General features: G+C 36.1%; 1 protein-coding gene across 1 annotated transcript in view; it reads right to left on the bottom strand.

Annotated features, from left to right (window-relative positions):
- Positions 1-20,000, bottom strand: part of LOC136840050 (glutamate-gated chloride channel-like) — a 250,279-nt gene that overhangs the window by 83,903 nt on the left and 146,376 nt on the right. The window contains 1 exon segment of the mRNA XM_067106365.1: positions 18,115-18,234. Coding sequence (XP_066962466.1) covers positions 18,115-18,233 — 119 coding nt within the window. The 5' untranslated portion in view covers position 18,234.

A 20,000-nucleotide genomic window follows, 5' to 3' on the forward strand; every position in this document is an offset into this window, starting at 1 on the left:
GCAGGGAATGTGCAGCATTAGAGACCACTGGAGGTAAGATAAGGGCATAAGTCTATAGCAATCTCTTCTCTGGAGACTTCCTGGCAATCGGCTTATTGTGGATACAAAATAATACTGAAAATGAGGCAGTAGGCTTCCATCCCATCCCTGCCTTGTTTGATGATGCTTGTACATTTAAAAGCTTTTTTTTTTTTGTTTTATCCCCTTACTGGAATGTGCTTGTTCTATTTACCGAAGGGAATAAGGCGATTCTCCTTTCATTTCTAGACTTTGAATGGGTATAACTATATTTTTATTGAAAACTGCATCGTCTTTTCTTCTGATAATCGACATATGTCTGAAACTAGATCTTTCTTTGGCTGTTTTGCATATATGTCGGTGAGGTTATATGCCTGAATATTAAATTGAAAATGGCCGTAAGTAATTGCAGTATTTTGTTTTTTGTATATGTCTCCGCAGAAATGATTAAAAATCGATATATGCACCAGAGATCCCATTTTCCACTAGGTAGATAAACACATCAAGATTAATGTCAACAAATATAATGGCGTCACATCTGAAGTGGGACAACAGGCTATCTTATCGCCAGGAGGTTTTATAATTAGTGTTTCCTTTTTCAAGTGTTTGTTAGTCCTAACGTTATTTGTTTGCCTATTAGTCTCCATTTTTTTAGTTATGTCCCACTTTTTAGCTTCCTAAAAGTCGTCAGAGACGACTGAGGTGCGCTGGAAAATCATTACTTATTTAGACGGCATTTATGGTTCCACCATGGACACATCTACCAGTTTTATTTCGTGTCTGTTAGCGTCACTTGCTCTCTGTAAAGCAGACGACTACGCCTTTTCGTTACTTTATTCGTTGAGCTTCTAGGATGCTGTGTAAATATTCTGTCAAGAAGAATGAGTAGTTATACCACAATTTAACTTAAATTCAGGACGTGGCCTTACAAAATTAAATTTTGTTGCTTGATTTGTGACAGCGGTTTAGCATCAATCGTTCCTTAGTTGGTGAGAAAATGGGATTGAAATTTCTTCTTTAATTTTGAACAATGTCAGATATTTCACTCATCATTGCAGTTTACAGTCTTTCTACAAGTCAGTTTTGAATTACTGATTTTAGCTCAACTTTACTCCAATTGATAGAGATACCTCATTTTTCACGTGGGTCCGAGAAGAGGAGATGAAGCGAAATTAATTGTTTTTGAATTACAAAGAAAAAAAAGGTAAGATATAAAAATAATTCTTGATTTTATCACAATCATTACATTAAGATAATGGACTTTTGCTGATAATTCAGTTCCATTCGTCGAAACAAACCGTCAGTTTTCATGCTCTGTTGGGCTTTCTCTCCTTCCCCAAAGAAAGTTCTTTGAACTTGGCTTCCAGCCAACGTCGTGGTTGCTTCTCTCAGAGAGTTAATGGGTGTGACCAATTTATATCTGCATTAGGAAGCCAGTTGTATGGGCGGCTTTTAACTACTGTTGCCAACACACAGCGACCAGGGTAGCATTCGTTGGCAACACTGCATCCACCACTAGAGCGTTCTGCTGTGTCGTTCGCTGTCAACACTGCTTCCAACCATTATAGCATTCGTGGTTTTAGCAGGGTTTGTTTATTGATGCTGAAAATTGAGTCCCTGTCACGGTTTAAGTTCTTACAAGAAATTGATATATTTCGTAGCCTGAATTAACAGACCCAGACTCTCTTTGTTTTTATTCCAATTCTAAAGACAAAATGGAACAAAAGAAGAATTCAAACTTTCGCTGGGACCAAGTTGCCATTTTGGTCGCCGCTGTGAAATATCTAAGTTTTTTCAGCAACAAGCGGTAATATTTTTGCGGCTAACAAAGAAGTGACAAAACACTGTGTTTTTATTCCCAAGATCTTGCGTGTTTAGTCTAGCAAAACTAGGATGCTGAACTAGAAAGTCTTTTTCTCTATCTCTAGTTTTGTGTTGATGGCTCTTGTCTTTGTTATTGCTTTTGCTATTTTTATTTTTATTTTTTTTTTAGAATTTTTTCGCTCTTCCGTTCTTGTCTGTTTTACGTATTTTTGTATATTTGTAGAATGTCTTCGCCTTAGGCTAAATACAGTGCCTATTCATAAAAATGTCCCGGTAATCAGATTAGCAATACTTTCAGTCACATGATAAACAGACAATATCGTATTAAGTACAGTAGATGTTAACAGTGACCTCCTCCCTGGGGAATTGAATACCGTTGTTAGTAACTCTGAAATCTTTCCAGTTTGAAAAACGTACACTCTCCTGAAACAGAGAGAGAGAGAGAGAGAGAGAGAGAGAGAGAGAGAGAGAGAGAGAGAGAGAGAGAGAGAGAGAGAGAGATTGCCACGTTTTATGTAAATGAGAACATCGTTTTGACTGCTAATAACTCAAGAGAGAGAAAATCAAATAAGTAGCCATCTTCATTAGCCCACCGGAAGTCTCACTAGGTAACCGCAAACGCCGAGGGTTGCTGTTAGGCCTATGTTCACTCCTCGTTTCAAATTCCATTGTGCGAAGACGAGGGCGAAGTGAAAGGCCGAGAAATGGTTAGTTCCTGTAGCTTGCCAGAAGTGGAATGGCAGGTCGCAAATCACTTCATTCCTGTGGTTTCGCTGGAGTAAGTTTTTGTTGTGGTTTGTTGGGTCGAAACTTTTTGGAATTTTTGTTGAGTTATTCTGTACAGAAAACGTTTCTGTTACTTGAGAGAAACTCCTGCATCTTTAGTGTTTTTGAATCATTAATTACGATGTCTTATTTTCTTTTGAATTCATTAAGATGTTGCTTATTCTATCACGGTCAGAATTCGAGGAAATTCAAAGCTTTGTTTAATCATGAATCAGAATGAAAACCTTGGTTTTGTACTGGTAACAAGATTAGTAAAGTAAGACCTTCGAGGAAGGACTTCATTCCAATAATTATTTTCCTGCATTGCAACATACCCAATTCTTTCATTTTTATGTATTATCACCGAGACCTCTTTCGCCGCAGGAGAAATCACCAGATGAATTTTTATTTTCGTTTTTAATTTCGTTTCTAATTTCCCGATTCCCGACGAATCAAAAGACCACGACGCCAGGGCGAGCAAGCGAGCGAGACCCTCGGAGAATTCAGTCTCATACCAGAAAAGAAGAAATCATAAAAAAAAGACCCCTTTTTCTCTCCACTTCCTGTTTTCGGCAAAATGAGTCTCAGTTTTACGACGGATTCTGAAGAGCGAATTCTCGAACGTCAAAGCGAGAGGATCGACTCGAGTGACAAAAAGACTAATAACGGATTCTCCATTTTATGACAGAAGGTCGATTTCCGGTTCAGGAACCGGGGCTTTGGAATGGTTTCCTGGATTCGGTTGGAAATTTCGCCCCGAAGGAGATTTGGTTTCATCATTAAATTCAGCCTTTGTATTACATGAGTTGCATTCTGGGACGTTCATGATGGTCTTGACGATAGAATCGCAAATTTTGGGAAGAATTCCGCCGATGGTCCGGTCACTCAGTTACACACTTAGATTAAAGTACTTAATCAGCAGCACTAAAAAAGTTAAATCTTTTATATACTGTAATTGAAATTTATCGAGTTAAATGTTGGCGCAAAAAATATGGAGAAAAAACTACCCAAGTACTTATATTCTAAATGCCCTTTTTTCTATTATGAATAACTTTTGATACTAAGATCGACCTGGTAGAAACCATTGGGGTCAAAGGGATGGCTCTTAAAAGAGAGAGAGAGAGAGAGAGGGAGAGAGAGGCTGATTAAGCCCAGTAATCTCCCGTCGCAATCTCTATGGTCATCGAGCTAGAAAGGATTTTAGTTGAACCATCTTGGCGTACGTTTATACAATGAATCTGAGAGATTTTGGAATTCTATAAATGCTCCGTTATGTAACAAAAAAGAGACTTAACAATGTAGAATTCTCGTCTTCGAAATATATTCAAATTTCATGGAAATATAACGCAATATTGACTTCGACTTTGGCTCCCGATGGGAATTTTTCTTGTGCCCTATAGGCGTAGATCTCTCACGGCTTTAGACGTGTACCTGCCTCTCGATAGAGGAAATACATGTGAATATAAGACCGAGTTAAAATATTCAGAAAAACCTCTTGGTGTCAGAAACAACTCTCTCTCTCTCTCTCTCTCTCTCTCTCTCTCTCTCTCTCTCTCTCTCAAGACAATAATATATGGAAAAAAACGTCATCAGCATGAAATCACACCGCTGCTCTAAATGTAACTGCTTTTGGCAAAAAGTAAGAGTAGCTTTATAAAATCTTTTTAGCATCGTCTGCTGTCATAGTACTGATTTATTTTCTGGTCTCAGTATTCTGACAAATGCCTTGCCAAGATCTGCTGATATTGTATTTAATCTCTTCACGTGGCTCTTGTCCTGTTAAAGTTCCGCTATAAAGACTGCCTTTTTTGTTGATTTATCTAACAAAAAAGCCTTGTCCACAACCTTCTCTGTGATGTCCTCTCCCAGGTTTTCAAAATATGTTCTGCCTTTTTTGTTGATTTATCTAGCAAAAAAAGTCTTGTCCTCAGCCTTCCCAGTGATGTCTTCTCCCAGGTTTTCATAATATGTTCAAGGTACCGTATTTTCACATATATTTACCACTGCATTGTACACCCTTCAAACTTCTAATTCTTTGTGTTATAACCTTATCCCACTTTTTGGGTGTTTTTCTTCTTGATCAGATTTTTTAATGTTCTGGCATCTCACCAATGACTGATTCCCGACCTGCCTGTAGTGGCTGATTGTTATTCCTGATGGCTCCAGGAATTTTCCATTTTTCATCTTCTGAAGGGCACTCTTGGGCTCTTCAGATGGCACAATCTCCCTTGGTCCCTCGGTCAGAAACCTCCCTAGGAAGGTTGCCGCTCTTGGCTTATTCCATAGATATCACTAACAACATCCTCGAGGTTTCTTTAGCTGTGTACAGCTGGTGCTTTTCAGAGCTCTGTGTTGAGCAAGCCAGGTTTCACGTTTCCGTATGTATACTGTAGTCGGATGTTTTTGAGATGACGGTAAATTTCCTTAGCAGATATGTCTAAAGCTTTGACCTTGCTTCTCAATGGCCGACGCGTTTGAATTATAACCTCTTTTACACGGTGGGTAGCTCGTGCTTCCGCCAATCAAGATGAACTGTAATGATATCGACTGCCGTTATTTGCGATCAAAATCACCCCGGAAAAAAAATGTATGAACTCAAGTCCTAAATTAAAAGAAAGTCACTGTGATCGCTCTCTCATATAATCTTATGTTTTGTGCTCCCTACTTTCCTCTCAGTTCCCTTTATTATGAACGTTCTGTTTGCAGGCTGTTATGTTTATTCTTGTAAGGTTTCAGTGTAAGATAACTTGTCTCCTTCGCTCGGGAAGAGTCATATTTAATAAGTAACCTGAGAATGAAAATAAAAGGTAGGGAAGAAACACTTCTCTTCTTATAGTTTATCTTGTGCAGATAAAACCTTCCAGACACTTATGTTCTGGTAAATTTCTTTTGAGAGAGAGAGAGAGAGAGAGAGAGAGAGAGAGAGAGAGAGAAAAAGAGAGGTGGTAGAGAGAGAGAGATATTAAAGTTAAAAATCGTGTAACACGTGTGTTGAGAGAGAGAGAGAGAGAGAAAAATCGAGAGAGTGTTGAGAGAGAGAGAGAGATAATTTTCAGACAACGTAAAGAAATCAATTACAGATAAATTGGCTTTAATGAATAAATTATTAAAAGCTAAATTTAAATGACTAGCCATTTCATAAAAGAATTTTGCACCCGATTCTCGATTTTATGATCAACCGGGAATGTTGAATTTCTCTAACTAGATTAATATCCTTGAACTAACTCTACTCCAACTTCTCAAATTCATCTCCTAGAATTCCCTACCTTCCCCTATATTCCCCACAACGTTTTAGAATCATTCTAGTTCCCAGACAGCGAGCAAAACTTAATCACGCGTTATTATCTCTCTCATTAACGTCGGGAAAAGGTTAAGCATTGTTTATGCCCCGTTGTTTTTGGCCCCAAATAACGGTGTTTACGACCTCCTTAATGAAGAAATAAACAAGCGCCTGTAATGAGTTTCTATTTCGACCTGCTTTTATTAAATCTTTTAATTCCTAATATGAGAATCATTATTTAAATCGTTATTTAGTGTTGATGCGACCTCTTTCTCTCTCTAATGATGATATTGTCTTGTAATGTAATGTTAATTATATAACCGGGTCGTTTTTATCATGAATTTCAGACCGACTTCGTCTTGATATTCTCTGGATTTGAATTGAACTCGTTCTTACTGTCTGCGTGTTTTCTTATGTATCTATTCTTAATATTGATTTAATTTAATATTTCTTATGTATCTATTCGTAATATCGATTTATTATTTATATCGATTTACTGTTTCATGTGTATTTATTCTTAATATTTATTTTCTTATGTATTCATTTTGAGTCATAATTGCATGTTGCAGTTCAGAATGAAGAGTTTTATAGCAGATTATTTTAGAATAATCTAGAATAAGCTACGCGAAGCTCTCTCGATTTCTGTACGTCTTCCTCGCTTCATACACACACACACACACACACACACACACACACACACACACACACACACACACACACGGCCACACGCGGAATACTTTTTATTATACTAAATAGTGTAACCAAATCACTGAGTCACATTTGGATTCTCGTAGGGCTGCCCCGAGGCCTTTGTTACTCAACGGAACATTATAATTAGATATAGTTAAAGAAGGTGGACAGCCAAGTGGGAAGAGGCCAAATGGAAGAGAAAGAAGTAAAAAGGCAGAAAGAATAATAGCTGGGAACCGAAGTGGCACTGCACTAAACCCTGAGCGCTGCCTACAGTGAGCCACAGTGGAAGTACTAAGAATGATGTAGGAATTTTGTTGACTACATAAACGTGTTTTTTTTCTGTTAGTGGCCCGAGCATGTCGCGCTCGCGAGAGCGAGAAAGAGAGAGAGAGAGAGAGAGAGAGAGAGAGAGAGAGAGAGAGAGAGAGAGAGAGAGAACAGTGAATAATCCACAGAATTAACGACGGGGAACTAATCCTTTAGAAAAGAGAGAAAAATGTTTTTGAGAGAGAGAGAGAGAGAGAGAGAGAGAGAGAGAGAGAGAGAGAGAGAGAGAGAGAGAGAGAGAGATCAACTCCACGGTGGCGACTACATAGACGAAAGAAAGTGTTTATGAGAGAGAGAGAGAGAGAGAGAGAGAGAGAGAGAGAGAGAGAGAGAGAAAGAGAGAGATCAGCCCTACGGTGGCAGACTACCCAGACGAAAAACTGTTTACAAGAGAGAGAGAGAGAGAGAGAGAGAGAGAGAGAGAGAGAGAGAGAGAGAGAGAGAGAGAGCGAGATCGGAATGATTCTCCGAATTAACGGCGGGGAAACCACTAAAGATAAACCTTCAGATAAGACAGCAAATGTTTGTGAAAGGGAATCAAAGTTAGAGAAAGAGAGAGAGACGTGTGTCGTTCGCGCGGTCTCGGCAAAGCGGAACAAAAAACGAACGGTGGGAGAATATTAAACTTTGTAAGAATGGTATTGCAACCGAAGGAGAAAATTTCTCCCACCAAAAAAGGACTCTCTCTCTCTCTCTCTCTCTCTCTCTCTCTCTCTCTCTCTCTCTCTCGGTGAAGGACCTTTATTTTGGGCTTCTTTCCCAACTCCAGCGCTCCTGCTGGGTTGGCTTGGGAGGGTAAAGAACCCCGCCTTCTCCTCCCCTCCCCCATCTCCCTCCCCTCCCCCAAGGGCCATCCCTCCCCCATCCTTCTCCGGTTCGGAAACTGAGTGATAGGAGGTGGGCGAAGGTGGCTGGTGGAAGGGGTCTGGTTTAAGAGGAGGAGGAGGAGGCGGAGGAGGCGGAGGCGGAGGCGGAGGGGAAGGAGGAGTGTTATTGAGGTCCGCGGGGTATGAAGTAGGTCAGATTCTCTTTTGGTCTCCTTGAATGTTTGCTTCAAGTAGGAAATGACTCTTGGTCCCCATTATGAGTTGGGTGGTGATTGATTGCGTAAGTCTCGCGGGCGTCTAGTCCGTGGTGCTGGGGCGAAGGTGGTCGCCGTGAATATCAAAGACGCTTCGTCAGGGCTTCGTCTGTGAATGACTTCCTTTCAAGATGAAATTTTCTTGTTAGTTTTCTCACAATTTACTTCGGAAGTTGGAAACGTTCAATCGAGAGCTGGTGGACGAAGTTGTAAATCAGGGGAAGCGTATGGGAAAAGTATTTGTAAATATATAGCCTCTCTTTCCCTTTTATGGAAGAGAGAGAGAGAGAATAATGGGTCCTTCATTTCTTGTTTCATCTACTCTGTGCAAGTGTGCTTTATCAGAATTATCTCTTCTCTTTTTCCTAAACTCCAAGAGTCTTTCTGTGTTACCATGCGTTGCAGCAGGTTTGGAAGACTTTGCATCGTCTCTCGTTCTGTGGATGTCAGGAGAATATCAGTAACTCCGAAGTCATTAAAATATCATTTGTCATAAACAATACTTAATATCCCAGAAGAAATATTGTGTATAGTTTTACCAGTCCTTTCCAATCTTTCTTTTTTTAAGCTTTTGCCCTTGTACTTCCAAGTCGAAAACATCATCTCAAAGATTATGTCACTTAGAACTGGGCTGTGAATCTAGTAAATTTATTTTTTATTGGTCCTAATAATTTCCTTTAATACTGCGCAACGACGAAATATTCAGACATAAAAAGCCAAAATAGCAATAAATTTGCTACAAAAGTTAAGCATAGAGAATGTTTATATAGATGAACAATAAACAATTAAATAAATGTGAATTAACAAACATAAATGCATATATAAGTAAATAATTTTTGAAATTATTAAAATAAATAAATACTAGGCAGTTTGAAGTAGCTAAATTTGATAAGCATTATAGCACCGCCAAGAAAAGTTACAAGACTTTGCGGTACAAGGCAACTAGGCAGAGCAGTACCTCAACAGAATATGGAGGCTGGCGCTCAATGAAACTAAAACCACATTCCAATTCCAAAATGACATATATCACTGCCCACAACACGAAAATTTGTACTTGTATATTTATAAAAACTCAATAAATATAGTGTGCACCATCAGATGCCACTTGCAAACAATCAATAAATCTACAAAGCACCAGGAATTTTCGCGTTCCCTGTGGAAGTAACTGATTTTGCTAAAAGCTTCGACCAGGTTGTGACGCCATCTGCAGAACCTTCCGTCATTGATTCTCAAACGTTCAGCCAGAACTCAGTGACGAGTGCAAGGGGTTTTCACACGTTCAAAACTCGTCTTCGAGCGTAGGTGCTTTGTTTGGGAGTTGAAAAAAGCAAATATGATACAGCAGTGGTGGTAGAAGGTGGTTCAGGTAGGGTACATCCATACAGGTACAAGTGGTATTCGGAGACACAAAGTTGGATGGCGTGGAGTTCGACAACAATAACAGCGACAGTGATGACAGAGTCAGCCTCAGTTTTTGGGAATGTCGACTCTATCCATTTTTGACATTGGTCGACCACGACCATCGTATGGTTTGTCAAATGGACCTCATTATTGATGATATAAAAATAATGTAGTAGTTAAGATAAACCGTATATATATAAGGTCATACTACCAAGAATCTGCCCTCCCACCTCATACTTCTTGAAGTTCAGAGTTATTCTATGATTGCTCAGAGCATACGAGTATGGTTGATTCTGCACCCCTCCCGAATCCATGACCATGATGCTGAGGCCTTTAATTTGCACCTCATAGCAAAATCTATAGAAACTGGCAGTTGCCATGGGCTATCCATTTCCCATTTTAGTGGACCCACTTCTTCCAGTGGTAAGATAAACCAGCTGAATAGAGAGGTTTCTACGGCTTCTGTCGAAACAGGTCTGGAATCCTACTCTGCTTGCCTAACACTTATTCAAGTATGTCTTTTCTTGCAAGGGTAGGTCCCATAGCTTTTGATCAGAAAGTCTTTTACCAGCTATTCGAGCTACATCGAAGCAAGGGAGGCCTACAGATTGTACGCTGCCCGAAACGGACTTAGAAGTAGCTTAAATATATGGGAACACTGTGCTGTCTTTCGGCTTAACTTTTACTGTCGGAGACATTTTATCTAAATATCCAAGAGCAAGAGAAAAATTCTACAAATATCATTAATAATATTTGAAATGTACTGCTTCTGGGAAAATGTATATATACTCCACATTAGGTCAGGTTTATTGCTTGGGTTACGTCCAAGCGCATTCGCTCCCTATTTTCCCAGTATGAATGCAAATGTAACTGACTCAATATACCGTAATTACCTGTTCTTTCCAAATCTCATCCAACTGCGCATTTCACTAATTATGCAAGGAGGATGCAGGTTAATTATTATCTGCAATACGGCGCTTTCCTGCCTCTCTTTGTTAATTAGAACATTAATTTTAATCTTAATTTACACAGTAATCAAAATATCAGGGCGCCACTTTAGAATAAATCATGAAATAAGACAAAATAATCTTCCCTATTATCTAAAAGTAAAGTCAATTAATAGAATGCTGTACCATATGCTGAATCATATGTATCTGTCCATTACGAGTTTTTCCGTCATAAATAAAAAAATTAATTATTCTCTTAAACGAGCGGCCTATTTCCAGAAAGAGAGTAATTGAAAATGCATCTTTTTTTTAATTTCATTCTGTGTCTGAGAGAAACTAAACAAAATTTCCTAATGATTATATATTAATGGAGAATGAGAAATGAAGGGAAGATTATAGAGAGAGAGAGAGAGAGAGAGAGAGAGAGAGAGAGAGAGAGAGAGAGAGAGAGAGAGAGAGAGAGAGAGAGAGAGAGAGAGATGGACAGCACTAGCTTTCATATATAAAAATATATATGTAATTCCAGAATAAAATTACGTTAATAAGGCAGTCCTATTTTAAACTATTCTGGAGAAGTAACAAAATATTTTAAGTTCCTCGGAATTATGTTGTTTATCTTTAGCCTTTCATTTCCCGAAATAGAAAATTTAAAAAAAAGTTACTGAGTAGAGAGAGAGAGAGAGAGAGAGAGAGAGAAGAGAGAGAGAGAGAGAGAGAGAGAGAGAGAGAGAGAGAGAGAGAATAAAAGCTGGGGGCATATACCTCCAGAAGACACGCATACATAATGAGGGATAAAAATATCTCCCAGAGAGGTGTATTCAAGAGCGAAAGTGTCCCTTAGCAGATAGCAAGACGGCGTCGTACATGTTTTCTCTCTCCATTTCCGGTAATTGAAATTTGTTGTTGTTGTGCCATAGTTATTAAAGAGCGGGAAAGAAGATGCCTGGAGAAGGGGGTGGGTAGAGGGGAGGGGTTAACGGGAGGGGGTGGCCTTTTGGGAAGACTCTCTTCTACCTTAAAAGATGCGGATCTGATCCAATAACGCAGAGGGTTTTGTGAATAGGGAAATTCAATTGGAAAGTAATTTTGTTTTTCACTAAGTTTTTTTTTTCATATCTGTTGTGTATTCGCATATATATTTTTTCCTGATTGTTATTATAGAGTAGAAATAGGATTCTAAAGAAGTAGGGTGCGAATCTGATCGGATATCTTGGTGGAATTTGTAAAGAAGAAGACTGGACTGGAAAAACTGCTCAGTTTAATGTTTATTGGATTTTTACCCATTTGTCTGATTTATTTTCACTTTTTTGCTTTGCCATTGTTATTAAAGAACAGGGAGAAGAAATTGCAAGATATACGAATGGAAAGAAAATTATTTTTTCTCGTTTTAAACTATAGATAGGAATTTACAAAAATTTAAAAAAAAAAAAATCGCAGTTTTCAAGGTTTTTTCATGTACCGTTTTACGTATAATTTCCTCGAGACTTTATTTCGGATTGCTTTTGCAGCTTTTGATTAATATACTTTTTCTAAAAAAAAGTTTTTTCGATGAAAGCTTTTTTTTTTTATTAAATTGGATGGAGGAGCTTATGAAAGAATGATCACTACTTTTGTTTGAAGATAAACACTTGATTTTGTTGATGGTATGACATGGAATGATGAGATGTATTTACCTAAACATACAATTTTGCCATGTGTATCGTATGCTTGTATTCTTGTGAGTAGTATAACATCGGTATATATATAATTATATATATATACTTATATATATTAATATATATAAATATATTATATATATATATATATATATATTTTTATATATACATATATTTATATGTATATATATATATATATATATATATATATATATATATATATATATATATATATATATATATATGTTTGTGTGTGTGTGTGTGTGTATGGTTTATGTGTATGTATTCACGTGTGTGTGTCAGCTTGTATATACCGGTGAACAAAATAATATCCCTGAGTGTTAGCGTCTGCTTCCCTATGACTGATGTGTTCATACATGGGCGCACTTGATCCCGTGCGTTATCTGAGAAGCCATAAAGAGAGAGCAAGTGAGAGAGAGAGAGAGAGAGAGAGAGAGAGAGAGAGAGAGAGAGAGAGAGAGAGAGAGTAAGAGAGAAAGAGTGAGCGAGAGAGAAAGGTAGAGAGAGAAAGAGAGAAACGTTTGGACGGTATTTTTTTTTTTTTTACAACATCAACACGACAACATAACATGATGGTTTAGTAGCAGGAACAGCAATTATAATAACAACAACAACAACAACAGCAAGAACAACAACAGTAATAATAACAACAACAACAGCAACAAGAGCAAACTGGAAATGGCGAAACAAAGGCAATACCGTTGGACTTGTGGGGGGGAGGGGGGACGGGGAGAGAAACAACTTAAATGCATTATGGAGCATCAACAACAGAATATAAAAAAAAACATGTAAAATAAGCATAAACAAATGATGTTTTTAGAGACTAAAGAAAAAAGGCAACGAATAAATAATTGAAAAGAAAAACAACGTACCAGTGACCACAACTACAGCGTTTTAAACTACATCCACAACAACAACAATACAACAACAATCAGCAACAACATTTACAACCACAAGGTACAACATTGAACGAACATACATTCATCTTGTGTGCTGAGATGCGGAGACATTTTTTCTTACACATAAAAAAAAAGATATTTGGAGCTGTTTACATGCGTTTTCGTATTGAATGCTATGGGAAAATACGCGTAAGGTTTTTTTTTCGTCGGTTAGTGTGTTTGTATATGTGCGCGGCCGCGCGCGCGTGTGTTTTTGCGTGTGTGTGTGTGTATAAGTTACTGTATTTACCGCGTATTTCGTCTATATGTCGTATATTGTAATATGCCTTACACTTAGTTGCATATATATATATATATACATACATATTTTGTATATATACATATACATATATAATTATATATATATATATCTGTATAACATATATATACAATTATATATGTATCTATACATATGTGTGTGTATTTATGTATACTGTGTACCATAAAAATAGTACACCATGAGGTGCAATGCCCATATAAATAATACAAAAGGGAAATGTAAACCTTTGCATCTATAAGTTTTCTGGAGTTATACAAAGGAGGGGAAAATACGGTTTATGATGTCAATCAGGTCTCAGCCAAACCCAGAGATCATAATAGAGGCTTCTTCTTCGAAGTTTCTCTTCCTAATTAGGCCATCTGAATTTCGATTCGAGAAGCGATCCACCGGGCAATTTGTGGTGCGTCTCTGTCGAATTGGCAAAAGACACCAAAGGTGTGTTGACTGACTGTCTTAGGCCTTCATTGTGTACCGTTTTCATAGTTAGGATAATTAATTGACGCCAGGTCTCTAAATTATTAAGGAATCTCTCCCCGTTTGGAGGCGTTACCTGAAGGTAGTCTAGTATTCCGAACGCTTGAGAAAGTGGTCAAATTAGTTAGTAGATCACAGTGACTTGATTTATATTATATACATATACATATACATATACATAGTACCCCTGGAAGCAAGACCCTTCCAGAATGTATGGCTTCATAAAATACACTACCATACTTTGAACTTTTTTCTCGAGTAAACGTCTTTCCCAAAGAGAGAAATGAGTATCCCAAGATTAATATCTTCCTTCTAAGATGAAGAAGCAGAGTGACTTGAGAGAATACTTGTTTCCTCTCACACTAGAGCTTCTACAAGTTTCTTGTCTCATGTTGTTCTGACTTAGCTACGAATAAAAAATATGATTAATAACAGTTACGTCAACTTTGCGTTGAATGAGAGTCCTCTTTGACTGGTGTCTGTTGCAGTGTTTAGCTACATTTACAGCCAGTGTTCGGTTTGGAAGGTCTTCTATTGGCCATCATTTAGTTCATCATTTAAATTTCCTTTTTATTTGTCTATTAAAGTTCAAGACTATTGATTAAATGGTTCTTCAAGCTCTACAGCGACGTCAGACTCAGACGTAAATTAGAGTCCACTGTTTGTGTTTATAATAAGATACAGTAATAAATAAATCAGATGAAGACGTAACGTAGTCATGATGCATCGAGAATATTTTCCCAGTTATTAAAAAAAGTAGTTTATTTAACGAAAAAAGAGAGAAAAAACTGAAGCTCTTTCGCACCCCAACAACGGAACAAAAGAATCATACAGCAGCAGAATTGAAATCCCACGTCTGTATGGCATCAAGGGATTAGTGAACCGCAAGGGGGAAGTAATCCCTTTACTTTTAGCTGTCTAAAACCCATATGTTCAGAGGCAATTTATATTCATCAGCTTAATGTAAAACCTTCAATGATGAAAGCTTCTCTCAGTGTCGTATATAATCGGTAAAACATGGACATTGGAATTCAGACATTTTTAATTATTGAAGTAACTCTAATCACAGAGCAAATTCGGATGGTGGAAACAAGATTATGTTTCATTAGTATTCTTCTATTTATAAATCAGATGCTTCAGGCTGTCTTAATTAAGATGAGAAAGGATATAAAGTTATGAAATCTTTTTTGATATCAAGAAGCTTGATCCAACACATAGATCTTCTTAGGATCTATTTACTAGGGGACGAATATAACCTGTTGTGTGGAATGGGTTAGCTAAGTAATTGACCTCATAAACATTCATTATATTTTCTCCGTAACCCTCTTTTTCTTTTTATGATTTTTATGGGCACCTTGTTCATTATATATATATATATATATATATATATATATATATATATATATATATATATATATATATATTATATATATATATACTGTATATATATATAAATTATATATATATATATATATATATATATATATATATATATATATATATATAAACTATATATATATATATATATATATATATATATATGTATACATATATGTATGAATGTATGCATATTTAACTTATATACACACATAATAAGACAAAGATTATAAGAACACGTGAGTTTTGTGAGCAAATATATATATATATATATATATATATATATATATATATATATATATATATATATATATATATATATATATATATATATATATATATATATATATATATATATATATATATATATATATATATATCACAAAACTACAAGGAAACATGAATGTGTATTGACATGTATGTATGTAATGTACACACTCTCGGGATGTAACTTCATGTTAACTTATTAATGTCTTCCTTTCTTGTCGTATTTAAAAAAAAACCGATGGATTTTATATATCAGATGTCTCTAAACTTCCTCACATCCATTTCCTTGACACGGAAACGTTTCTTCCTTGACACGGAAAACTTTTTTTTTTTTTTGGTTCATTTTATATGAAGAGGTGAAAAGGTGTCGTAGAAGAGTGACATTTAAAAAAAATATATATGATTTTACACGTGAAGGTGAAGCTGATACAGTGATAAATGGTATTTCACTCAGGGGGGGGCGAACACTGCTGCTGGTTTGAAATGGGAGAGAAATCTAGTGAATAATTCTAGTGAATAATTATGTATGTACTGTGAATAATCTTGAGCTGTTCAGGTTGTGTCTGCGAGTACTCGCGGTTTCGTCTCGTGAGCTGGTGAGGTGGTTTCATGTCACGGTGTATACATATGGGGGAAGGGCTGAATAAATATATATATATTTATCTGTTTAATGGAGAAAGAGTGTGAATTAGAAAGAAAAAACTTTGATCATATTTCTTTAAATTAAACTACTTGAGATTTTTTGACAGATTATACAGCAAGGCATAGCAGAGATTATGATGATGGATGTGCACTAAACTAATGTATGAGAATATCAGCTGGAAAGTTTAATTGGTGACATATGAATATAAAAAAAAAAGATACTTAATCAAGCATAAAGCAATTTTTTATTCCATTATTGCACGACGCTAACTAGAAATTCGTCATTTCTGAAATGACAGCAAGTAAAATGAAAAGGACTTAATTATAAGTGAAGGAAATGATAACTGGTTAGTCATGTTTACAAATGAAGACATTGATATATTAGACAACAAAATATTAGGAAATGGTTTCATTTTTTTTCCTGAGGAAAAACGGTAACATCGCCCCGTTGGGCTGAGGTGCAAATGATTATGGAAAATATTTGTGGAAAATGATTACACAATGCCAACTAAAGTAAAGATTCTATAACTATATTATCATCAATGAAAAACTATATTTTTTATAGTGTGGTTCTGTGACATCATCTCTACTATCCAAAGGTGAATATTGAAGACCATATGAGTGTCTTTTAGGATCAAGGAAGTGAGAGAGGAAATCATAAAAGAGGCCTATCCAATTAAAAGTGAGAAAACAAAGATGGAGGTTCGCTAGTTTAACAAAAGCCTAAGAGTTATGTCGTAGCAGTACAACATGCCAGTAAAAAAAAACAAAAGAATAATAGATTTTTAAAAACAAAAACAAACAAAAGGAAGTTAATACTCACAAAAGCTTATAAAGGAACTCAACTATTTTTTTTTTGCAGATTCTGACTAAAATTGCAAGGGACACGAATTATGAAAGTCAGGGTAAATAAATCTTGCAGATTACACTTATATGCCAATTAATGTTTTTGTTTTCCCAATCGTTATTTTATGAGATACCAATTCCTGAACACACGTAGACTGCAAATGAAAAAACATAACTTAAGGGTAAATTGGTAAAATTAATCTGCTTAATTTTGTAACACTCGTGCGCTTTATTTTTTTTAAAACTCAGTCAGTGTTCAACCTGGATTAAGTGAGGGACAGAATGATTGCTAATCAAAATTTGGCAGTTCCAACAACCTCCTGATAAGTCAGATAACACCCTGTTTTTTTAAAGAAATAAATACAACTCAGCTGCTTTGAACAAATTGTCCTGCAAGGTTATAATTCACTCTTTAATGATAATGGGTTAAAGGTATAAAGTCTAAAAAATATGGATGAGGATAATGTGATAATTAGTTCCCTATAACAAAATAGGATTAGCATCAATGAATATTATAAACATGTAGTGACAGAGATAAAGCATTTGGAAGGACATGTCTCATGAATGGGAGAAATGGATCAAAATGAATATTTGAGGTCATTATCAATATAATTATATAGGAGGCTGAAACGGGTTGAGGATTTAGGAATAAAGGCAATAAGATGATTTTAGGCTTCAAAGGACTCGGTGCCTGAGAGGGAGTGAAGAAAAAATAACAAAAGAGGATTGTGATGTATTGAAGATGTTGGGTAATAATAATAATAATAATAATAATAATAATAATAATAATAATAATAATAATAATAATAATAATAATAATAATAATAATAATAATTAAAGACTATCTATATCCTGGTAGATGGATAGCAAACTAAATAATCACGATAATTTTTTTACTTGTTAAGATCAATAATTTTCGATTTTTTTTCTGGTTAAATGCCACTGGAAGCAGTACTGGATTTGACTATTAAAAGGATAATGGTATGATAATTTGGATAAATTTTAATGGAGAACGTATAACAAAAAATAGATGATTACGGCAAGTAATTAAAGGGAATAATTTTCTATAAAAAAATTATAATAACTATAGGGAAGAAGTGTCAAACTTCTCAATGAACAAGATATTGTAGAGATACGTGAGGAAATGCGATAATGACGTCATGAGAAGTAATGGAAAAGGAGAGGGTTGGGGAAGTGATGGGGACAAGGGCCAAGACAGAGCCAAGTAGGAGAGGTGAGGGAAGGAAATGAGAAGTGAGAGAAGCGGGTGATAATTACCAGAAGAGGGAGAGAATCGTCGCCACGATGAGCAGGATTCTCCAGACGCCCATGGAACCCATCGCCCCGCTCCTCCAGGTGGTGATGGCACCGCCCGCGCTGCTAAGGTCACCGCCCATCCTGCGAAAAAAGATAGAAAAGACAAATTGAGTTTTTGATCCACAGATGTCGGATGTTTTGAGTCATGAAAAGGGTTTGTTGGAATATTTCTAAATAATATGGATGATTTAATGTCACCAACACCTCTTCGTCTTTAAGATTTTCATGAGACAGACATGTAAAAAGGAACTCAAATGATTTCACGTATGCAGTAAGAACTTAAATTTCATATTTTCGTGGATATGACACGATTTTATTTTCGCAGAAAGCTTACTAATATTCCCAAGGAACTTTCTTATATAGATTGAAATTTTACTCCGAATGTTTCTATGCGCTTCTATCATTTGGTTTGGCCGGCTAAACTTACTCTGAGTGTTTCCAGGGATAAGAATAAAAAAAAACGAAATAGATAAAGACCACACATGGCTACTGAGTGAATCATGGGCTCAGAATTTCCAATCTAAATCACTTCCACGGTTAGAAAACAAAGCGCAGAATTCAGAGAACCAAATTCACTCGTGAGGAATTTCGAAACCACCCACAGAGGCAAAAGGGTAAAAAGGATATCGGTATAAAGGGTTCCTCGTTAATTAGGAAAACATCCAAGAGTGAGTGTGGACTAATCAGATTTCTCTCTTATTATTATTATTATTATTATTATTATTATTATTATTATTATTATTGTTATTGTTGTTGTTGTTGTTGTTGTTGTTGTAAGGAAGTAGACCCTCTCTTAATCTTGTCCTGTTAAAAAGGATGATTGCTCTTGCGAATTAATCGTTTATTATAAGATTTGTTGGCACAATGCAACCATTCTTTTCAGTGGGACTTATTATTATTATTATTATTATTATTATTATTATTATTATTATTATTATTAAGAAGGAAGTAGACCCTCTCTCAAACACGTCCTGTTAGATAAAATGTCAACATAGCCGAATTGACTTTATATCAAGTCTTCAGAACTCTACGTAAAATTCTTTTTCCTTCATATAATGGCCGAGAGTTATGGCACGGAGGCTGGAGGTTCAGTCATTTTAGTCTGCGTATATCAGGATGTAAGTGCAATGTGGAGAGACGTTTCCGTAGAGTTTTCCGGTAGGGAGGGCATCCAATAGATGAATTTCAGATATTATTTTCAAGCTAGATTTCTCCCTGGGGTGTGTCCTTAGATGTCACCGTTCAGCCCGGCTATTTTCAAGACTGGTGGGTCGAAACTAAAGATACAGAGCTCAGCAGACGGTTTATATACAGTAGGGAACCTGACAGTTTCTGTATACACTATCTGCTGAGCTTTCATGGCGAGGCCCTGACAGAAACTCTACGGAACCGACTCTCCGCATTTCACTTACTTCCTGTGATATGCATCATAAAATTACTGAACCTCCAGCCTCTGTACCATAATTCTCAGCAGTAATATAAACATTGGTAATTTTTGTCTGGCATTAGCACTCAAGAAAAAAAGAATTGTGCGTAGAATTGAGAAGACTTAGTATAAAATCAATTTGAATGATGCTCTCATTTTATTTAACAGAAGGTATTGTTATTTTATTTTGTATTACTCCTTTTTGGGCAAACAGATTCGAGAAATAAATATAAATACTGTAGATTCATGCGAATTGTTTCCAAGTATTTCATAGCAGAATTTTAATTGAAGATCTTCGTTGCCTTTATAATTTATAAACATATGGAATAGTATATATAAACTTAAATTATATACAGAAAAATTCTGAGTTTTTACTTATTGGCGACTTTCCTTCCCACTATCGCTCCATATTCTGAATAAA

Source organism: Macrobrachium rosenbergii, chromosome 7 (assembly GCF_040412425.1).
Source record: "Macrobrachium rosenbergii isolate ZJJX-2024 chromosome 7, ASM4041242v1, whole genome shotgun sequence".
Taxonomy (NCBI): Eukaryota; Metazoa; Arthropoda; class Malacostraca; order Decapoda; family Palaemonidae; genus Macrobrachium; species Macrobrachium rosenbergii.